Genomic DNA, 18,598 nt, shown 5'->3' on the forward strand with positions numbered 1-18,598 from the left:
AAAGGGTAAACATCACTCCCCCCAAATCCCATGTTGTGATGAGAGCAATTCTTGCTCATGACTCTGGCTGTGTTTGCATTAGTGTGTCCCTTTATCAACCACCATTATACTTATATACTTACAAAAATGGATTCACTACAGTGAATGATATTTATACCCACAAAGCTGATTTTAAAGCTTTTGAATCTAGGGAGGAAGGAAGATATTTTAATCTGAAGAAGTCCTGAGGCACTGGAGCAGGACACATGTGAACACAGGAAATGAGATGTGAAGCAAACTGTGTGTGCGAAAGTTCTTTACATCCTAGGCTTCACCTTCTCAAGAAAGTAAATGCTCTTTATTGATTAAGACTTTAAACTTGACAAACCTTTCTCTACATTCACCTTCCAATTTGATAAGCAAAGTTATGGCCTCATCTATCTCATTTCCAGCCATTTCTCATGGATCCTTTAACCTAGATCCAAGAATTGCTCACTTTTCTCTCCTATTTTGTACACCCTTGATGACACCTTTCTTTTCTGTCTCCTTCTTTGGACGTGATACCTGGACTCTGACGTCATTATTAGACATCAACTTTCTGTGTACCCTAACAGCTGAGCTTCCAAATATTGTCTTGCTATCCTAGATATTGAAAGATTGTAGAAATTTTAAAATTAAAATAGCTTATTCTCCTGTAATTCATGACCTGAATTGTCTGCCAGCTTTAGGTGACAAGAACTTGTAGCCCTAGTGTATTAAGAAGAGCAGTGGCATCACCAACCACTGTGGAAAGCAGTATGGCAGTTCCTCAAAAGATTAAACATAGAGCTCTCCTATGACCCAGCAGTTCCACTACTTGGCCTTTACCCAATCATCCAGAAACAAGGGCATACTAAATCCACCAGCACAACAATGTTCATTGCAGCACTATTTACCATAGCAAAGATATGGAACCAACCCAGATGTCCCTCAGTTGATGAGTGGATCAACAAGATGTGGTATTTGTACACAATGGAATTCTATGCTGCTGTCAGAAAGAATGACATCGCCCCATTTGTTAGGAAATGGAAAGACTTAGAAAAAAATCACATTAAGTGAAGTAAGCCAGACTCAAAGGAACTTAGGCTCAATGGCTTCCCTCATTTGTCATAATCTGTAGAAAACTTGGGCTCTCCTAGCAGAGATTTGCCATAGAGCAAAACCTTGATACAAAAGGCCATATAGTAGGATGCTAAATGAAAGGATCTCTAGGATATAGAAATGTAAGCCATATAATGAATGCTTGTTGTTCTTAAGGTACTATGTTATCTCTCATCTCTTTTGCTATCCCTTGGTTATCTCATATTGTTACAGTATCGCACTTTGTTACCTGATATATCGGATATATTTGTATTTGGTTATTTGAAATTGGATAGGGAAGGGGGGAAAACAAGATGAGGGGTGGGAGTTGCAGGGAGGGAAATGGGGACCAAGACATGTGAAAGGGTATCACCATCTATCTGGCAAATATCATGTAACCCTTCTATTAATTACAATAAAAAATATATGAAAAAAAAGAAGAGCAATGGGAGAGATATGGATCCTGATTTCCTTCCCTTTCCCAAACAATCAACCCTCTCTTACATTAATCATGTGTGGCGGGGGTATATGTCTATACTGCACATATGAGAGAAAATACAGTATCTGTCTTTTGTAGTTTGGCTTATTTCATTTAACAGGATGATCTCCGGTTCCATCTATTTTTCTGCAAATGATATAATTTCATTTCTCTTTAAGGCTGAGGATTATCCATTGCATACATACCACATATTCTTTACTCATCTGTTAAGAGCTACATGAGCAGATTTCATAGCTTGGCTATTGTGAATAGTGCTGCAATAAGCATTGTGTAGGTGTTTCCATTGCACTCTGGCTTAATATTCAGAGATATCTTGAGTTGTTAAAGAAAACCCACAAAAATAGATGTGTATTTACACGCTGTGGACTTGAAATAAACCATGAAAAGGACCATGGGTCAACATAGGAAAATAGTAAAGATTGACCAATGGGAGAGTTTATTTTTCTTCTATTTTGGTAAACTAGTACTGAAGGGTAATTTCCAGTCCTGACTTCCTCAAACCTCTGATAAGGTGTCTGGGGTCAATCTGAGGTGGATTATTTTAGTGTCATTTTCTTTTTCCGTTGTAGATGAGATACAGCTTCATTCGCCATTCCTGTCCTGCTCCTCATGCTGCTGAGGTTCTTGCTGTTGATCTGTGGTAAGTCAGACACAGAGTGGGGTCGGGAGCCATCACAGTGGGGTCCTGCTTCCTGGAGAGTTGAGGAGACTTCTCAGGGCTAAATTTCTACCTGGTGACTCTCAGCAATGCTCAGATCTCTACTTCTAACTGAGGGCCCTGAATCAGGCAGAAAATGGTAGATACGGAAATAGGTATCCAGATTTTGGGGGGCAAAAAACATATCCTTTAAGTTTTTTCTCCTAGGAATTTCTCACCGCCTACCATCCTTGCTGCACTGATACTATCTTTGTTCTTAATGTTTTCACGAAAATAGACAACAAACTGGCCTTTCGGTTCCTTGCTTTTTTACTGTCAACATTATTTCTTTTTTCTCTCTCTACTGTTTCTCTGTCTACTGTTACAAGTTAGAACCTATTGCCCTTTGTAGCCTCCCTCCCCATTCTCTTGTATTTCTCATTCACGCTGAGTCCAAACTCTCTTCAACGCCCTAGGATTCCTTTTGTGGTATCATCTGCTCACTCCTCACCGTACACAGCTGAGGTGCTGCCACACCAGCCCAAGGCCCCTTAGCATACACTTTCATTTCTCTTCCTCTAATGCACTGTCCTGTGAACCACATTTTCTACATGCTCGACATCTGTGCCTATGAGGCTGAACAGAACCTTGCGCACAAAGTGCAGCCCTGCTGTCTTATCTCCATTTAACGTGAGACTCTGAATGTCATGCAGTCATGAGCACTACGCGGCAATCTCCCAGCACCTTTACTTTCCTGTTATACCCATGATGCCCACTGTTTCATGCCTTCCCCTTTCTTCTCCTACTTATCCCTTGCCACTCAAAATTTATAACCCCGGTTTACATTTCATTCTAGAGACAAAATCAACCACAAGAAAATTGCCTTATATTTCCACTGCTGTCCCTACCAACCCACTCACCTCTGCATTTCACACATTCCACCTTCTCCGCCCATTGCCCAGGAATGGGTCATCCCTTATCTTATCAAGCACAGGGCTTTGAGTCAAGGACTCTTCCCAGTTCATCTGCACTCCCGTGTGTGTGTGTGTGTGTGTGTGTGTGTGTGTGTGTGTGTGTGTACTGGGGTTTTCGTTTTGGGACTTGTGCTCTTGCATGGATTTTTCACTCAAAGATGATACTCTACCACTTGAACCACAACTCTACTTTTGGCTTTTTTTTGTAGTTAATTAGAGTAAAAGTTGCACAGACTTTTCTGTCTGGACTGGGTTCAAACCTTAATTCTCAGATCTCAGCCTCCTGAGTAACTACAATTACAGATGTAAGCCACCAACTCCTGGCCTCCTTTTAAATCACTTAAAAAATTTCCCCTCCATCCTCCATCTTAGATTAGTCCCACGAAGACACAAACACACTATATCTTTTTTGTGTGTGTAGGGGGTCATGGAGCTGGAACTCTGGGCCTAGGTGTTGTCCCTGAGCTCTTCAGCTCAAGGCTAACCCCCTACTCCTTGAGCCACAGTTCCATTTCCACACACTTGTCTTTTATCTTAATGGAAACATGACTTGATGGACTCCTCCACTAACACCCTCTTTACTATTATGATAAAAATGACACAATCTTTATTGGATGTTAAGTACATTTTAGGCATGATTCAAAGTATTTTATGAGTTATCAATTAATTCTCACAAAACTCTGAAAAGTGTTCACTGATGAGGTAGGTATTACTTTCTCCACTTCATAGAAAGGGAAACCAAGCACAGAGAATAAAAACATTTTTCTCCTTGTAAGAAAAAGAATAAAGATCAAAAATCTCCTCCATATGTGTTGGGAGCCAGAGTGGAATCAAACTGTACCTTGATTTGCATCAGACAATGGCTTTATTGTCTTATTGTTTTCTGGGCTTATTCTGTTTAAATGACCTGAGATTTACCATATGAATGTAACACCTGGAGGTTCCCTGGGTCTCAAGGAGGGAAGAAGCTGGAGTAAAAAATAAACGCGGCAGTCTTTACCTGGACTGCGGACATCCCGGACCCGGTGTGTCTGTCTCTCTTCTATTTCTTCCTAGTCCTTGCCCCCTATTTCAGGAACCCCAATCTGCAAACCCTGGTTTGCTGCCGGTTGGCCCCGGCACATATGGATACAAAGCTTACCGATAATTACAGCATTCCCTGGAATTTTCCATTCTTGACCATTATACCACAAGATTGCCGTAGATGCCTGGAATAGGACAGACTCTTTAGAGATACCTGTGTTCTAGATCCAAGCCTTCTTTGATCTAAAGTTTATCATGAGGCTTATGTACCTTGTTACCACAAGGCACTGGCTACAGATGGGAATGGCACTAGGATCTGAAGGAGACGGGTTAAGCACAGAAAACTCCATCTCCTAATCACAGATGGCCAAAGCTATTGGAAATTACCCTGTGATCATAAAGAAGAGCCATGGGCTTTGTGGACAGGTGTTTTGTGGATGCTGTGGAATGCAGAGAAAGGAGCAGGTGGGAAGGGAAGGAAGGCAGGTGGGCAGGGAAGGAAGCAATGATGGAAGAGGAGAGAAAACAATAGGTGAGGAAGGAAGAGACAGAGGGAGGGTGTGAGGGAGGGAGAGTACAATGTTGGAAGACCTCTCTAAGGAGTTAAACTCAGGGTGTCTGTGGGACTTGGGGTGCTCTGTGCTGATTTGTATCATCCTCTCTTCTAGCTCCACTCTGTGAACCTGCTGGTGAGTTGCACTTTCCTGTCTTTGCCATAGTCTGTGAGTACCTTGTCATTTGGGCCAGCACAGGAGGCCTGTTGATGACTGAGTAGCCTTTACCTGTCCAAGACACATCTGGTGGTAGATGTTAAATTGAATGCACCCCCAGTGACTCCCCTGGACCCTGGACTGCTCTCCCTTGTGTCTTCTCAGCTGAGTGACCTGGCTTCTCTACCTTCTCCAGAATAGTCTTATTTTCTGTGAAGCTTCCACACAGGGAAGGAAATGTCATTTATGCCCAGAATGCAGAGTTGCCCAAGTCCCCCCACGTTCTCCTGAGCTGGATGCTCCACCAAAGGTGGCAGAGGAAATGCCCCAGTTGTGGAGCTCAGCACTGCCATGGGTCCTCGGGCCACCTGGGAAGTGAAGCAGTAATGTCAACTCTGATTTATGTTAGCTCCACATTGGAGCTCCACTAAGCTGTGACCTTAGCATGTCTTCCTCTTCAGACTTGTGTGTATGCAATTTTTGCTTCTCTATTTTGGTTCTGGGTCAGTCTTATGTTTTTCAGAGAAGGTGAGCAGGAGACTCTCAAAGATGTCAAAGGGCATAAAATTCAGGGCATTCCTTATCCTACGACAGAGGGAACATTCTAGTAACCAGGAGTACAATAGATGTTTAAAAGGGTGCAGGTACAAATCCTTGGAGATAACAGACCCTGACCTAGTAATCATGGTTCCCGTCCCCCTTCCATTCCCTAGGACTATAATATACAGTATTTTTACCTGGTGAGGAGAATGAGAGGGATTTCTTTTAGGAAAAGTATATCTCTCAAATATCTGAGTCTCTGGGGGTTAGATAAGCCAAATTCCATAGAGCCAATGCTATCAGAATTTGGGACCTTTTATGGACTGATGTTTCAGGTCCAAAAAAGAACCTCTAAAGATGCAAAGGGCTATGTCCCCAAGACTTAAGGCACAGGTTAAATTCATTTCTCAAACACTGCCTCTATGACCAAGGGAGCTAGGCTGTGTGGATAGCAGGCACAGGGAATTTTCAGGCAGATTCACTTCCTGTCTCTCGACAGGAATAGCAACAGTAGAGGCAGAACAGTCAGTGAAGAGTGGAATGACTTCCTCCATGTCAATGCCCACTGTCAGATCTTTCAGGTCTTTGAAAGTCATCATGGGAGAGGGGGGAAGAAAACAGAAGAAAATAACCCATGTAACTTACAACAAATGAAAGAAATGAGGCTGGGGGTCTCTCAGTGATAGAACATTTACTTGGCATGTATGAGATCCTGGCCTCTACCCGTCCAGGAGCCCCATCATCCCTGCCACCCCAGCCCAGCAAGTATAAGGAAAGACACATAATCACTTTTCCTAAAACTTCAGCCTTCACCATCTCCAGTAAGTCTTCAATATCCCCCTCTCCTACTTGCTTTGACAAAGCATGGATAAAAACTTAAAATAGAATAAGATTCAAATCACATGTAAAGCCTCCTCCAGAAGGTAGGTGGTGCTGCAGAGAGGCAGGAAGTATGGAGATGAGCTGGGTAGGTTCATGCAGAGTGAAGGCCCTGGGACACCTGTATCCAACTGGCTGAGAACTCAAGTTGATGAGCCTCTTGTCATCAACTCAGAACCTCACTGACTTGAACTTTGTCTTTCACTTTGTTCTCTAGAGTCATTCGGGCATCCTGTGCTGAGAGTTAAACCCTCCAGGCCTATTGAAGGGAGCTTTGTAACCCTGACCTGTGAGCTTCCCCACCCTCCTCAGGAATCACACAAGCAGCACCAGTTCTGTTTCTTCAGAAATGGACAACTCTTGGAGTCAGGCTGCAGCAGCTCCCCAGAGCTTCAGATCCCCACCATGTGGAAGGAAGACTCGGGATCCTATTGGTGTGAAGTAGAGGTGGAGGCGCACAGAATCCGCAGGAGGAGCTTCGTGTCCCAGATACACGTGCAGAGTGAGTGTGAGAGACATGGCTCTTCCAGGTCAGGATAGAGAGGGGAGCGTAGAATGTGCCATTGTCTCCCACCCTCATCCCCCAGGATGGTGGGCATCCATCTCTGTTGGTATCTCTCTCTATGCTCAGCATGGCACTGTAGTAAGCACATGTGGAAGAAGTGAATGCAATGGACAGTTGAGAAGGGCTGGTGGAAAGGGCTTGATTTAGAAAGGGAGAACACAAGGAGGGTGTTTTATTCTTCTAAACTATATTCTTACATACTACAGTTGTTCATTCTAACATCCTTTCCCATATAAACCAAGAGTCTAATTCCTACGGAGGTCGGAGTACTTACTAAAACTTCAACATAGATGAAACAGAACCCACCCTCTCCTCTTCTCACTGCTACAAAAATTTTGAACCTGGCTCATACACCAAGAGAAAACAACAGGCAAAATTCAAATGCTTCACAGAGGGGGTAAATCTAGCCAAGAATCCCATGTATATCCTGCACAATTAAACACTCCACATATGTGGTTTGATCGAAAATCCCAACTACAGGAGCTAATCAAGACCTTATGTAGTTACAGGTGGGAAACTAGATCTCAGAGAAGTTAAGTCATTTAATCCTGAATGCAGAGTTAAGACAGTTTTTACCTTCAAGCAGTCGAATTTATGATTCAGACTTGTGATCATGATACTACTTTGAAAAGGAAAAGTTTGAGGATCAGAGGAACTGGAGAGATATTGTCCTAAGAAGGCAGATGACCTCACATTCCTGTGGTATTAGTAGGCTATCTTTTTAAAAATAACCATTAATTCTTCAGGCTGATTCCAAATCCTCCCAAGTAAAGCTCTACAAACCACTGACTTTTCCAGTACCTTTTGCTGCCAGGATTTTCATAACTCATTTTTACTACCCCAAACTCCACAAACCCCCCCCACACACACACACTTACCTTGTGTTCCTGCAGGAGTACCCGTCTCTGATGTGAGCTTGGAGACTCAGCCCCCAGGGGGCTGGGTGACAGAGGGAGACAAGCTGATCCTCATCTGCTTGGTTGCCAATGGCAGCGGAGACATCACCTTCTTCTGGTATAGAGGGATGCTGGGTGTAAACCTGAAAACAAAAACCCAGCGTTCACGGAGAGCACAGTATGAGATCCTCACTGTGAGGGAGAGTGATGCTGAGCTGTATTACTGTGCAGCAGACAATGGCTATGGTCCCCGACTCAGTGGACTGGTACCCGTCACCGTCAGAAGTAAGTGGTGCCTTTGATGAGCATGCCTCACCCAGGTCTCCACATTGCCATGGGCCAACTTGAGGAAATCAGTGGGGCTGAACAACTGAGCATAAGCAGGGGTGATGGTCTACTGCAACATCGGAGATCCATTCCTGACAATCCACTGTTTCTTTCAGTCCCAGTATCCCACCTTGTCCTTAGCCTCAGCATCCCGGAAGGCCAGGCAATGGTGGGGACTATGGTGGAGCTTCATTGTGAGGCCCAGAGAGGCTCCCCTCCCATCTTATACCACTTTTACCATGAAGATGTCATCGTGTGGAGCAGCTTGGTCCAGTCCGGGAGAGGGGCATCCTTCAACTTCTCCCTGAGTGCAGAACATTCTGGAAACTACTTCTGTGAGGCTGACAATGGCCCTGAGGCCCAGCGCAGTGAGGTGGTGACTCTCAATGTCACAGGTACAGCTGAGCCTCTGGCACTTTCTGGGTCAGTGTCTCATTGCATCCTGGATTAGGCTAAGTACTTCCGGTGGTGTGCTATCAAAGGCAGGGCTTTCTGTTGGTGTGGGGTCACAAGATGGTGTGTCCGAGGGGCAAGGAGAACATGGAGATTGGGTATCATCCTCTCATAAGCTAAAGATCCCTACAGCAGTAAGGAAATACCTCCTGAGAAGGGAAGTCTTGAAGTTCTGGCCCACACCCAAGCTGTCTGTTCTCCAAACCCCAGTGTCTTCTGCACAGCAGCTCATGCACAGATCTCTTTCCTCAGGGCCTGTGGAGAGCAGCGTGTACCACCTCTCTTCAGGAGTCCTCGAGGGACTGCTCGGCAGCCTTGGGCCCATCACTGTGGCCCTATTATTTTGCTACTGGCTCAAGAGAAAAATAGGTTTGTAGTCACAGAGCTTGATATGTTGCTACTATAGTCTAAATATATGCTTTTAGCCATCTCACCTGCCGATCTGTTCTCATTACCCCCACCCCGCACCGCAGCCTATGAATGAACTTAATGAGGTACTTCTATGTTCTTTATCAGCAGGGACTCCTTGATCTCGTGCTCTTCTATGATTTAGTTTTATATAAAAATATGACAACTCAAGATTATCATGCACTAGACATTTAATGCATGAGGCCTCATCCATCTTAGGGTATGGAAGCAATTTCCTACATCCGGTTCTCATCATTGCTGGATCACTTTCACTCTTCAGCTAAAAATGTTATTTTCTCCAGGATGTTTCACCAGGGGACACAGCTTACTATGGGTTTCTTCTCTTATAAATTCCAGCTTGTTTAGCTTCTCACTTTATCCCAATCCCCTAAGTGCATTATTCATTTGCAGTTTTAACATGGATCTGTTCATTGAGCAAGTTATAGATGGGGCAAGAGAGGTCACCAAAAAGCTATCATTTAAGTGGCAAGCTTTTCTACCATCTTTGGGCACCTCACCCCATCTATGACACGGCTGGTCAGTGGTAGATCAGGCCTCTGGGAATTTTGGTAGCTTTTCAGTATGGGGTGGTCTGATTAAAACTTCAAATGTACAATAGACATGAAGGCTCAGAGACTTGGGTTCAAACCCTATCCCTGTTCTTACACTGGCTTTAGAAATCAGATTCAACTATTTTGGACCTGAATCCACTTGTTTATGATATACAGGCCATGTACATGATATCAGGGTGGCCTCTGGGTACCGTACTGGGCACTGCACAATGGGTGAGTATGGAAGCAGGGAGAGGGAGAGTGCCTCTGCTGACATGTATACCCATTTGTTTGCCTTCCAGGAAGACGCTCAGAAGATCCAGTCAGGTAAGGCCCCTGCTTTCTCCATAGGTGCCTTATTCGTGCAGAAAAAAAAAATTTACTGTCCTTTAAAAATTCCAACTGTCCTTTCTCACGAGCCTTCCTTGTCATCTCATTCCGAAATGGCTTTGACCAACATCATTCATTCATTCATTCATTCATTTAAGCAATCAGCCAATAACTGTAAGTTATTCTGTCAACTGCTGAGAAGTGTGAATGTATGGAAAGATCTCAAGAGTCTTAAAGTATAATAGGGGAAGTAAGACAAATACATGTCTCCAACATATTAATTAAAGAATAATAAATATACTGAGAAAACACTGCTGAAATTCTGCAGATGTTTAGAAGAGGAAAAAATTTCTAAAATATTTTCATCTAGGCACACCAGTGTTGAGCTGTCATGTTTTAGTAACAAGTTATTGTTTATGTCAACAGTAAACATATTTTTTTTCCAAATCAGAGTAGCACTGTGGTGGGCCAGTACCTATCTGATCATTTTTTTAACCTTTCTTGAAGTTGCTTGATTAGCTAACTGTTTATCCATATTTCTTTTGAGTTTACTGAGCCTGTATGATGTGAACAGCCCTGTTGTGGGTTTGGACTCACACTGCCTCAGTTTGTGTGCTCACAGATGGCAGTCTATCATTTGAGCCACACCTCTAGTTTGACATTTTGCTGGTTAATTGAAGGCCTTTATTGCTCATGCTACTTTTGAAACTCCTCCAGATCCCAATTTTTTGTTGGTTGTGGGACTTGAACTTTGGACCTGGGCACTCTCCCTGAGCTCTTCAGCTCATAGCTATTGCCCTATCCCTTGAACCACAGTGCCACTTCCGGTTTTCTGGTGATTAATTGGAGGTAAGAGTTTCATGGACATTTTAGTGCCCTGACTGGCTTTGAACTTTGATCCTCAGATCTCAGCCTCCTGAGTAGCTAGGATTACAGGCATGAACCACCTCATCTGGCAAAGATCCCAACTTTTCGGTAGCAGATGTAGGTATTGGCACCCAGCTAATAGCACACATTTCTATGTTTGCAGGAGTCCTTCCAGCCCAGTAACCCAAGAACACAGCTGCCTCAACTTACCTGCCTCAGGACAGCTAGACCCTATATATGAAAATGGTGAGGCTTCCCAAAAGACCTGGGCCAAACACAGACAGCAAGCTGGAAAACAGGGTGGCTCTGCTCACCAAACCTCAGCCTACCATGAGTCAGTCTCTTCTGCACATAAATGATTTACCTGCCTTTGGGGCTGTGTTAGGCAGTGGCCTGGGGGAAGCTGAGTGACAGGAAGAAGTGATTATGTCATGTTGTGACCTTTCTTTTCTTTCAGTGAATGTTTCGAGTGGGGATGATGTCTATTCTTTGGTATACCAAATTCAGCAGGAACAAGAACCAGCAACAGGTGGGATATGGGGTGTGTGTGTGTGTGTGTGTGTGTGTGTGTGTGTGTGTGTGTGTGCCTTTTGTCTTTCCTGAAACCAAGGGACTGTCAATGGCTGTGCTTCACCACAGGGCAGTGTCAGCCTCTGTCCTTGGTGCTGACTGGGACAGCATCTCTATGTCCACTGAGGGCCAAGCCTTTGTTCTGGAATCTGCCTCAAGATCACAGTACTCATGCTAACCTGGCCTGCTCCATGCCTCACACAGCCAGCTACACATGGAGGCCTCAGAGAGGGTCGAGTCAGCCTGCTTTATGTGAAGAGTCCAACCCACTCCTTGCACCCCTTTGTGGCTGCTTGTTACTGCTGTTTTTGGCAGGCCCTGAAAAGCATCTCCTGTATAAGAAAGGCCCAAATACCATGCCAGTTTTTCTTGAATACAGAGCTAATCATACTTGTGATAGAAAAGCAGGACCTGAGAAATAGAAGGGGAGGAGTAGAAATCTTTATTCACTGGAGTTGAGTGCACTCTCCCGGCCCTTCTTTGCCTTCCCCAGGTAACCGTCCCTGGACACATGCAGACATCTATTCTAAGCTGAGGAAGGCAAATGTAGTGGACGTGGACTATGACGACACTATGTGAAGTTCTGAAAGATTCTGCACTTTGAATACCAGCCCTGATTTTGAACACCAGACTCATCTTGACCAGTATACCTTTCCTATGAGGTACTTTTCTCCATGAGATAATTCCTTCATCTACTGTGAAGGTGGCACAAGTCCTGAAGAAACAACTGCCCAGGAGACCCAACTTAGGTGCAAGAATGCCTGACACCAGCTCCCAGTTAACCTCTCAAATACTGAATAATACATGTTTTGGCCACTTCTCCATTGAGCTTGATGCAAAAGCTATGGCCCAATATTTTCCTTGTTTGGTTTTTGTTTTGTGCTATTGTTGGAACTTAACCTCAGGGCTTTATACTCTCTGTCTCTCTGTCTCTGTCTCTGTCTCTGTCTCTCTCTCTCTCTCTCTCTCTCTCTCTCTCTCTCTCTCTCTCTCTCTCTCTCTCTCTCTCTCGGCTTTTTCACTCAAGGCTGGCATTCTACCACTTGAGCCACACCTTTATTTCCCTAATTCACTTTGTATTTATAGTGACTTTTAAGGTAAAGATTAATTTTTATGCAGTTAAAAGTCATGTTTTCCTATCTTGACTTCTTATTGCTATAAAATAGTCTCTTATATTTCCTTCTGATTTCATAAGCTTTGTTCTGTATTCATTGAAGCAGTATGAAGTATGTTTGGTGTGAGGTAAACATCTACTTTTACTGTTTTTGTTTTATATTTATGTGTTTATTTTTGAAATAAAAATGTGGGGTAACAGCAAACCTATATAATTTATTTGTTAAATACCCTGTTCTTTTCCCCCTTTATTTTCATGCCACTATATCTCATCTAAGATAAACATGTCTGTTTTGGACTCTTCAATTGTACAGATTGTTCAGCTGCGCACCCTATTGCATAAAGCATGTTAACCACATTTACCTCAGTGTTGCAATTCAAGAACCTGTTCATTCTGTTTCCTGTGCTTTGGATACTCTTCCTCTTGATAGGCTTGCTCCATCTCCTCTCCTTCCTCTGTTCCCCCTCCTGCCCCCACACACCTGCCCACTTTGGTTGCATTTTTCTGAACTCAGTGCTCTCCTTCAGCTTTTACACTTATGGCTAATGCTCTAACACTTGAGTCATGCTTCTATTTCTGACATTTTCACCGGTTAATAAGAGATAAGGGTCTCAAGGATTTGTCTTTCAGGGCTGGCTTCAAACCTTGGTTCTCAGATTCCAGGCTCCTGAGCAGTATACCACAGGCACCTGGCTTCCTTCAGTTGGATTTTTATGCATTGCGTTTCTTTTTCTGGCCCATGGAAATCAGATTATCTTTTTTTTGTTCTTTTGTAGGACTAATATAGCTTTCTATATTTTATATTTTGTTTGCTACAGCTTGTAGTTGGAGCTGGGGAAAGGGTTTTGAAAATATGACCATTGGAGCACTATGTGATAAGAATAGTAAATACCCACTTACTTTAGTAATTAAACCCATTTACCTTAGTATTTACATTAAACCTAGCCCAGGCTTCTTACATGCCACTCCTTATTTGTTAGTAATTTTTAATGAACTTGTACTTTAGAGTACTACCTAATAAAGTCTGTGAGTCCATTTGTCTTAAAAAAATTCAGAAGTAAAATTGGAGACTGATAGCTTAGCTCTCAACTTAATCATTTAAACACTATTATTCTGTGGCCTTTCTGGCTTCTATTGTTACCTTTAGAAAGTCTAGTATGGGGTGCTTATAACTTAACAATCCTAACAATTGTTACATCCTCCAAATGAGTTGACTTCTTTATCATTATGTAATTACTTTCTTGGTTAGTATTCTCTCTGTCTCTGTCTCTGTCTGTCCCTGTCTCTGTCTCTGTCTCTCTCTGTCTCTGTCTCTCTCTGTCTCTCTGTCTCTCTGTCTCTGTCTCTGTGTGTGTGTGTGTGTGTGTGTGTGTGTGTGTGTGTGTCCTTCCCTCCTTATCTCTTTCTCTCCAAGGGTCTCCAGCAAGTCTGTTGGTTTACCTCAGTGGTGAAAGGTGCTACTGTTGTCTGCAGAGTGGCTATTGGACATCCATTTTGATCCATGATGCACAGCTGATTTTGCTAGTCCTGTGCCCTTCTTTGCTTCTAATTGTCTCCATATGGCTTGGGTATGATAATTTCTCCAACAATTGCTTCTGTAGTTACTCTTCATTTTTTTTACTCTACTGTGATGCTTTAGGTTTTAATAATAGACTCTACAATCTTTCCAAAGCTATTAGTATTCACGGAAAACTATCTTAAGCAAACTTTTTGTTGCTATAACAACACCTGAGGGTGAGAAATATAAAGAGAAAGAGCTTCATTTCAGATCATATTTCTGAAGTCCAAGAGCATAGGTCTTGCATTTACTTCACTTCTGGTTTGGGCCTTGTGTATTCTCCACACGGAGCAGAACAATGGAAGGACAGTGGGGTGCATGTGGAAGGGAGATTGCACAATGAAGGATAAAGAAAAGAAACAGCACACTTGCTTTATAACCACCTGCTTTCATGACTTCCAATACAGCCTCAAGTGGATAAGAAGTTACTGCCTAGAGAAAGGCATTATTCCTTCTTAATGATGTAATCACCTGCTAGCACCTATTACCCACTTCCCCCACCCTCCAGCAGGGATACATTGAATATTGAACTTCAGCATGGATTGTAAGAGTACAAACAATATCCTTGCCATATAATTGCCTTATTTTTTTGGATGGGAGGATGATTGCTGATTTCTCTTCTTACCATGAGTTTATCCAAAAACATCTGAAGTATAATTTGAGACTGATAGCTTAGCTCTGAACTTAAAGAGTTTTAACATTTTTATTTCCGTTTTTTTGGCATGTGTTGTGATCATTACATATTCTAGCACTGTGTACTTATAACTTAATGATAGTATTGTTATATACCCCTGATGAGTTGACTCCTTTGCCATTATGTAATTACTTTCTTGGTTAGGAGATTTTGTTTTTTAACTTGGGTTTCTGATTGTGTCCAAAAGTCATTTGTATATGTGCCTTCTAAGCCCTGGAAATAGTTCTTGACCCAGGACCAATTTTTACAGTAATAGTTATTTCAGGGAACACCTATTTTCTCCAGAGCACATATGAAGAGATCAACTTCTTCATTATGTCTTTGCTATCTTTGTTTCCCTGCCATCTAGCACCAATCATTGGGTATCTCTTTTCAGTAGATCCTTCCCCATCCTCAAATAACCACTCATTTGATAAAAGGGAAATCTTTTGAATATTCATATTATATACATGAGTTTTAATTTTAAGTTTCTGCCTTTTACAGAGCCAGGATCTGTGACTTTCAATGATAAAGAACATTTGGCCTGGGCCATAGAAGGTCCAAGAATCCATTTGGTACATGGCAGGACAGACACTTTTTTTCTTGTTGGCCACCACAGCCATTGGCCTGTACTGATTTTTGTATGGCTGTGAATATTGTTGTGAATATGCAAATGGCCCTTAACAAAATCAAAGATTTCCCAAGCAATACTAAGTGCCCCCAAAGAGATCTAGCATAGCAACTCTGCTCCCACCACCCATGCCTCCCAGGGGAATGGCAATGCCAATTTGCACATTGGACTTCTATTGTTACTTTCTTTTTTGAATCTGTATAAGGGAATTTCCTTTCATCCTTATGTTTTTTTATTGTAATGTATAGAGGGGTTACAGTTACATTCGCCAGATAGTAGGTGCATTACTTCTAACACATTGATACCCCTTCTTGTGTTTTTGTCCCCAATTGCCTCTGCCTCATCCTTATATGTTTGATAATGCACTTAAAACTGTTTCTTCAGTTATACTCATTGAATATGGAAAGGCTTTCAATATTTTTAAGTCTACCATAACTTGTCACTTCTTGTTTTTCTGGTGGGAATGCGTCTTGATTTTGATTTTAGAACACCCCACCCCTCCACCGTTTCTGTGTGTGTGTGTGTGTGTGTGTGTGTGTGTGTGTGTGTGTGTGTGTGTGTGTTGGGGCTTGAACTTAAGGTCCCACACTTTGGCCTAGCTTTTTCACTCAAGGTGATGCCCTACCACTTGAGCCACACCTACACTTCCATCTTCTTGCTGGTTAATTGAAGACTTTAAAAAAAAAAATCTCTTGAATGTGTCTCTCCAGTCTAGATTCAGATCTTGATCTCCAGATATCAGCCTCCTGAGTAGTTAGAATTACAAATGTGAGCCAATAGTCCTGGCTTGAATTTTCCAATCTCCGAATGAGATTTTGAAAGTAAGGAGATTTAAATTATTAGTGCTTAGCGTGCCATTTTGGGTCATCAAGTACTTATAGCAGAAAACATAGATTTTAATGTTATATGGTAATGAATCTGTAAAAAAAAAATTCTGGCCAAAGGCAGAGGATTTCTGATAATCCTGAAGGTAAATTCCAGATGTTCAGGGATTTATCCCTAGGCTGGCTTTCTTTGTAGCTATGCATCTGCCTTTCTAAAGTGCACACAAGTCTCTGAGCATTCCAGATTGGTCCCTACTCCGTCTCCTTATGTTCTTTTCTGGGACTGGAAGCTCCACCTCCTCACAAGTCTAATTTGTTTCATTAAAACCAAATCATCTCTCAATAATTATTTCTCCTGACAGCCTTTACTTCTTTCTTAATCTCCACTGTGTCTATTTGATACAGAGGACTGCCACGTAAGATGCCATATGAGTGTGTTTACTTTTCTAAATGTTTGTCCTTTCCTGCTAAGCTTTAATTCACAAAAGAATTGGTACCATATGTTTTCCTCTGTGTATATGGGGCATCTTAGCATAATGCTCAGAAAGTAGAGGGTATTGAATAAAACTTTATTGAATAAGTGAATGCGTTAATTCTTACATGCATGAATAAATGGGTCCTCTACTTTAGAATCATACCTTTGTGCTTTGGGAAGAAGCTGTTAACAGAGTCTATAAGGAGAGTGAGTACACAGCTTGGGGAAATCAAGGTCAAAAGTCAGCATGTTCATCTAGACCTTGGTGCTCAGGTTTCTCTACAACACGACATATTCACTTGCCTGCCAGGAAAATACTGTGGGTGACTCTGTGAACTTTAGTATAGTCAGTGGCCCATGGCCAAGAGTTACCCTTCATCACTGGATATTCTTATGGAAATCCCACATCTTAGAATTAAATCAGAAAGTAGTCATTTAAATTGTCTGTGACTCCTAAAGCCCACCACTTGCTTTCCCCAGAGACTACAACAGGCGGCATTTGCATTTATATAGATAGAGAAACTCATTGCAGAGGCTGCTTTGGTATTTACTAAGGGTCTCACCAAGCCTTCCTGCCTGTCTCTCCTTGATACCAAGACTGGGGTTTCCTCCACTTCCTCTCATGAGTGGAGCAGTGCCTTTTTGAGTGGGACATTGTCAAAGCTTCTGCTGTTACTGAAGGGATTGGAATTCTTCATGAAAAGGAATGCCTGGGAGGTCTGTAAAACTCCAGTCACCAGACATGTTACTATCTGAAGCATACACGCATTCTTGCCATTCTTCCATGTGCTGGAGCAAATATGTGACTATAAGTGTTTTACACACTGGATCTCTAAGGGATACGGAGTATGGCCCAACTAACAGCCTAAACAAGCATCAGCTTCTGAGTTTAAACCCAAGAAACTGGATTTCTAGGACATTTCCTTGCTATGTTCCAGGGAGGCAATAAATGATCATTTCCAAGTACTCCCTGTTCACGTTTTCTGGTCTACAGGGGCCTCAGTGGATTTCTTATAAATTAGTGAATTATGTTGTAGAGGATCTTCATGGCAGGAGAGGATAAGTTCACATAAAAGACATCTGAACGGTGTCTACCAACATAATACCTGGATTTCCAACATTGAATTCTGCACCTGAATGTCTCCAACAAACAGCATCATTTCCATAGCAACCTTAAAAGTATATATTTATAACTTTAGGTCAGCATCATTCAACAAAGACACATGGTATCATCCAAGGTAATTATAGTAACTTAAAATTACTATGGCCATAGATACCATAACAACTATGGTGCCATAATTGCAGCTATTTCTGCTGCTAGTTCTGCAACAATGGTGAATTATATTCTTAATATTGTAAGATTTACTTCTGTCTTAGTGATGCTGTAGCTCTGAGTTCAATGAAAGATATCTAGAGACCTCTGAGGTTAACCAGTTCCATTTTTCCATTTAACAATTGGTTTCTTCAAATGGGGGATGTGATTTGTTTTGTTTTTCCGATTTGTACTTCCAAAAGAGTCTACTTGTGAGTCAAGTACTGGTAGTTCATGCCTGTACTCCTGGCTACTTGGGAGGTTGAGAACAGGAGGTTCACAATCCCCATATTTTTTCATATATTTTTATTGTAATTAATAGAAGGGTTACATGATATTTGCCAGACAGAAAGTGCATTAATTCACATACATTGATACCCTTCCACCTGTCTTGGACCCCATTTCCCTCCCCCCCACCCCCACTTCCTCATCTTGTTTTCCCCCCTTCCCTAGCCACAATCCCCATATTTTAACCCAAGGCATTACATATAGTTCACCAAGAAAACTGTTCTATTGCAGGTGGCAGACTGAATTTCAGTAAGCTCGCCTAAGGTACAGGTGGATCTGTGGATCCAAGGGACTTCTACATGCTTATCTAACACTTCTTCCCTCTCACTCCATTCTTTTCAAATCTATATACACACACAATCTCATTTCTGCCACTGGAATCTTAACCATGAAATT

At 42.3% G+C, this 18,598-nt stretch overlaps 1 protein-coding gene across 1 annotated transcript; it reads left to right on the forward strand.

Moving 5' to 3' along the window:
• Nucleotides 1–2,206: 2,206 nt before the first annotated feature.
• On the forward strand, nt 2,207–12,260 carry LOC150058083 (Fc receptor-like protein 1). The gene is made up of 10 exons (XM_090340690.1): nt 2,207–2,237; nt 4,900–4,920; nt 6,578–6,862; nt 7,819–8,106; nt 8,265–8,543; nt 8,854–8,970; nt 9,863–9,887; nt 10,921–11,003; nt 11,215–11,286; nt 11,821–12,260. The coding sequence occupies exons 1-10, from the start codon at nt 2,207–2,209 to the stop codon at nt 11,904–11,906; spliced, it is 1,287 nt and encodes a 428-aa protein (XP_090196816.1). The 3' UTR covers nt 11,907–12,260.
• The last annotated feature ends 6,338 nt before the right edge of the window (nt 12,261–18,598 follow it).

Source organism: Megascapheus bottae, chromosome 10 (assembly GCF_031878675.1).
Source record: "Megascapheus bottae isolate mThoBot1 chromosome 10, mThoBot2.hap1, whole genome shotgun sequence".
NCBI classification, from domain to species: Eukaryota; Metazoa; Chordata; class Mammalia; order Rodentia; family Geomyidae; genus Megascapheus; species Megascapheus bottae.

Coding starts and splice junctions, on each gene's coding strand:
- LOC150058083 (XM_090340690.1), top strand. CDS start 2,207: ATGCTGCTGAGGTTCTTGCTGTTGATCTGTG. Junction 4,921..6,577: donor TCCACTCTGTGAACCTGCTG/GTGAGTTGCACT, acceptor TTTGTTCTCTAG/AGTCATTCGGGCATCCTGTG. Junction 11,004..11,214: donor AGACCCTATATATGAAAATG/GTGAGGCTTCCC, acceptor CTTTTCTTTCAG/TGAATGTTTCGAGTGGGGAT.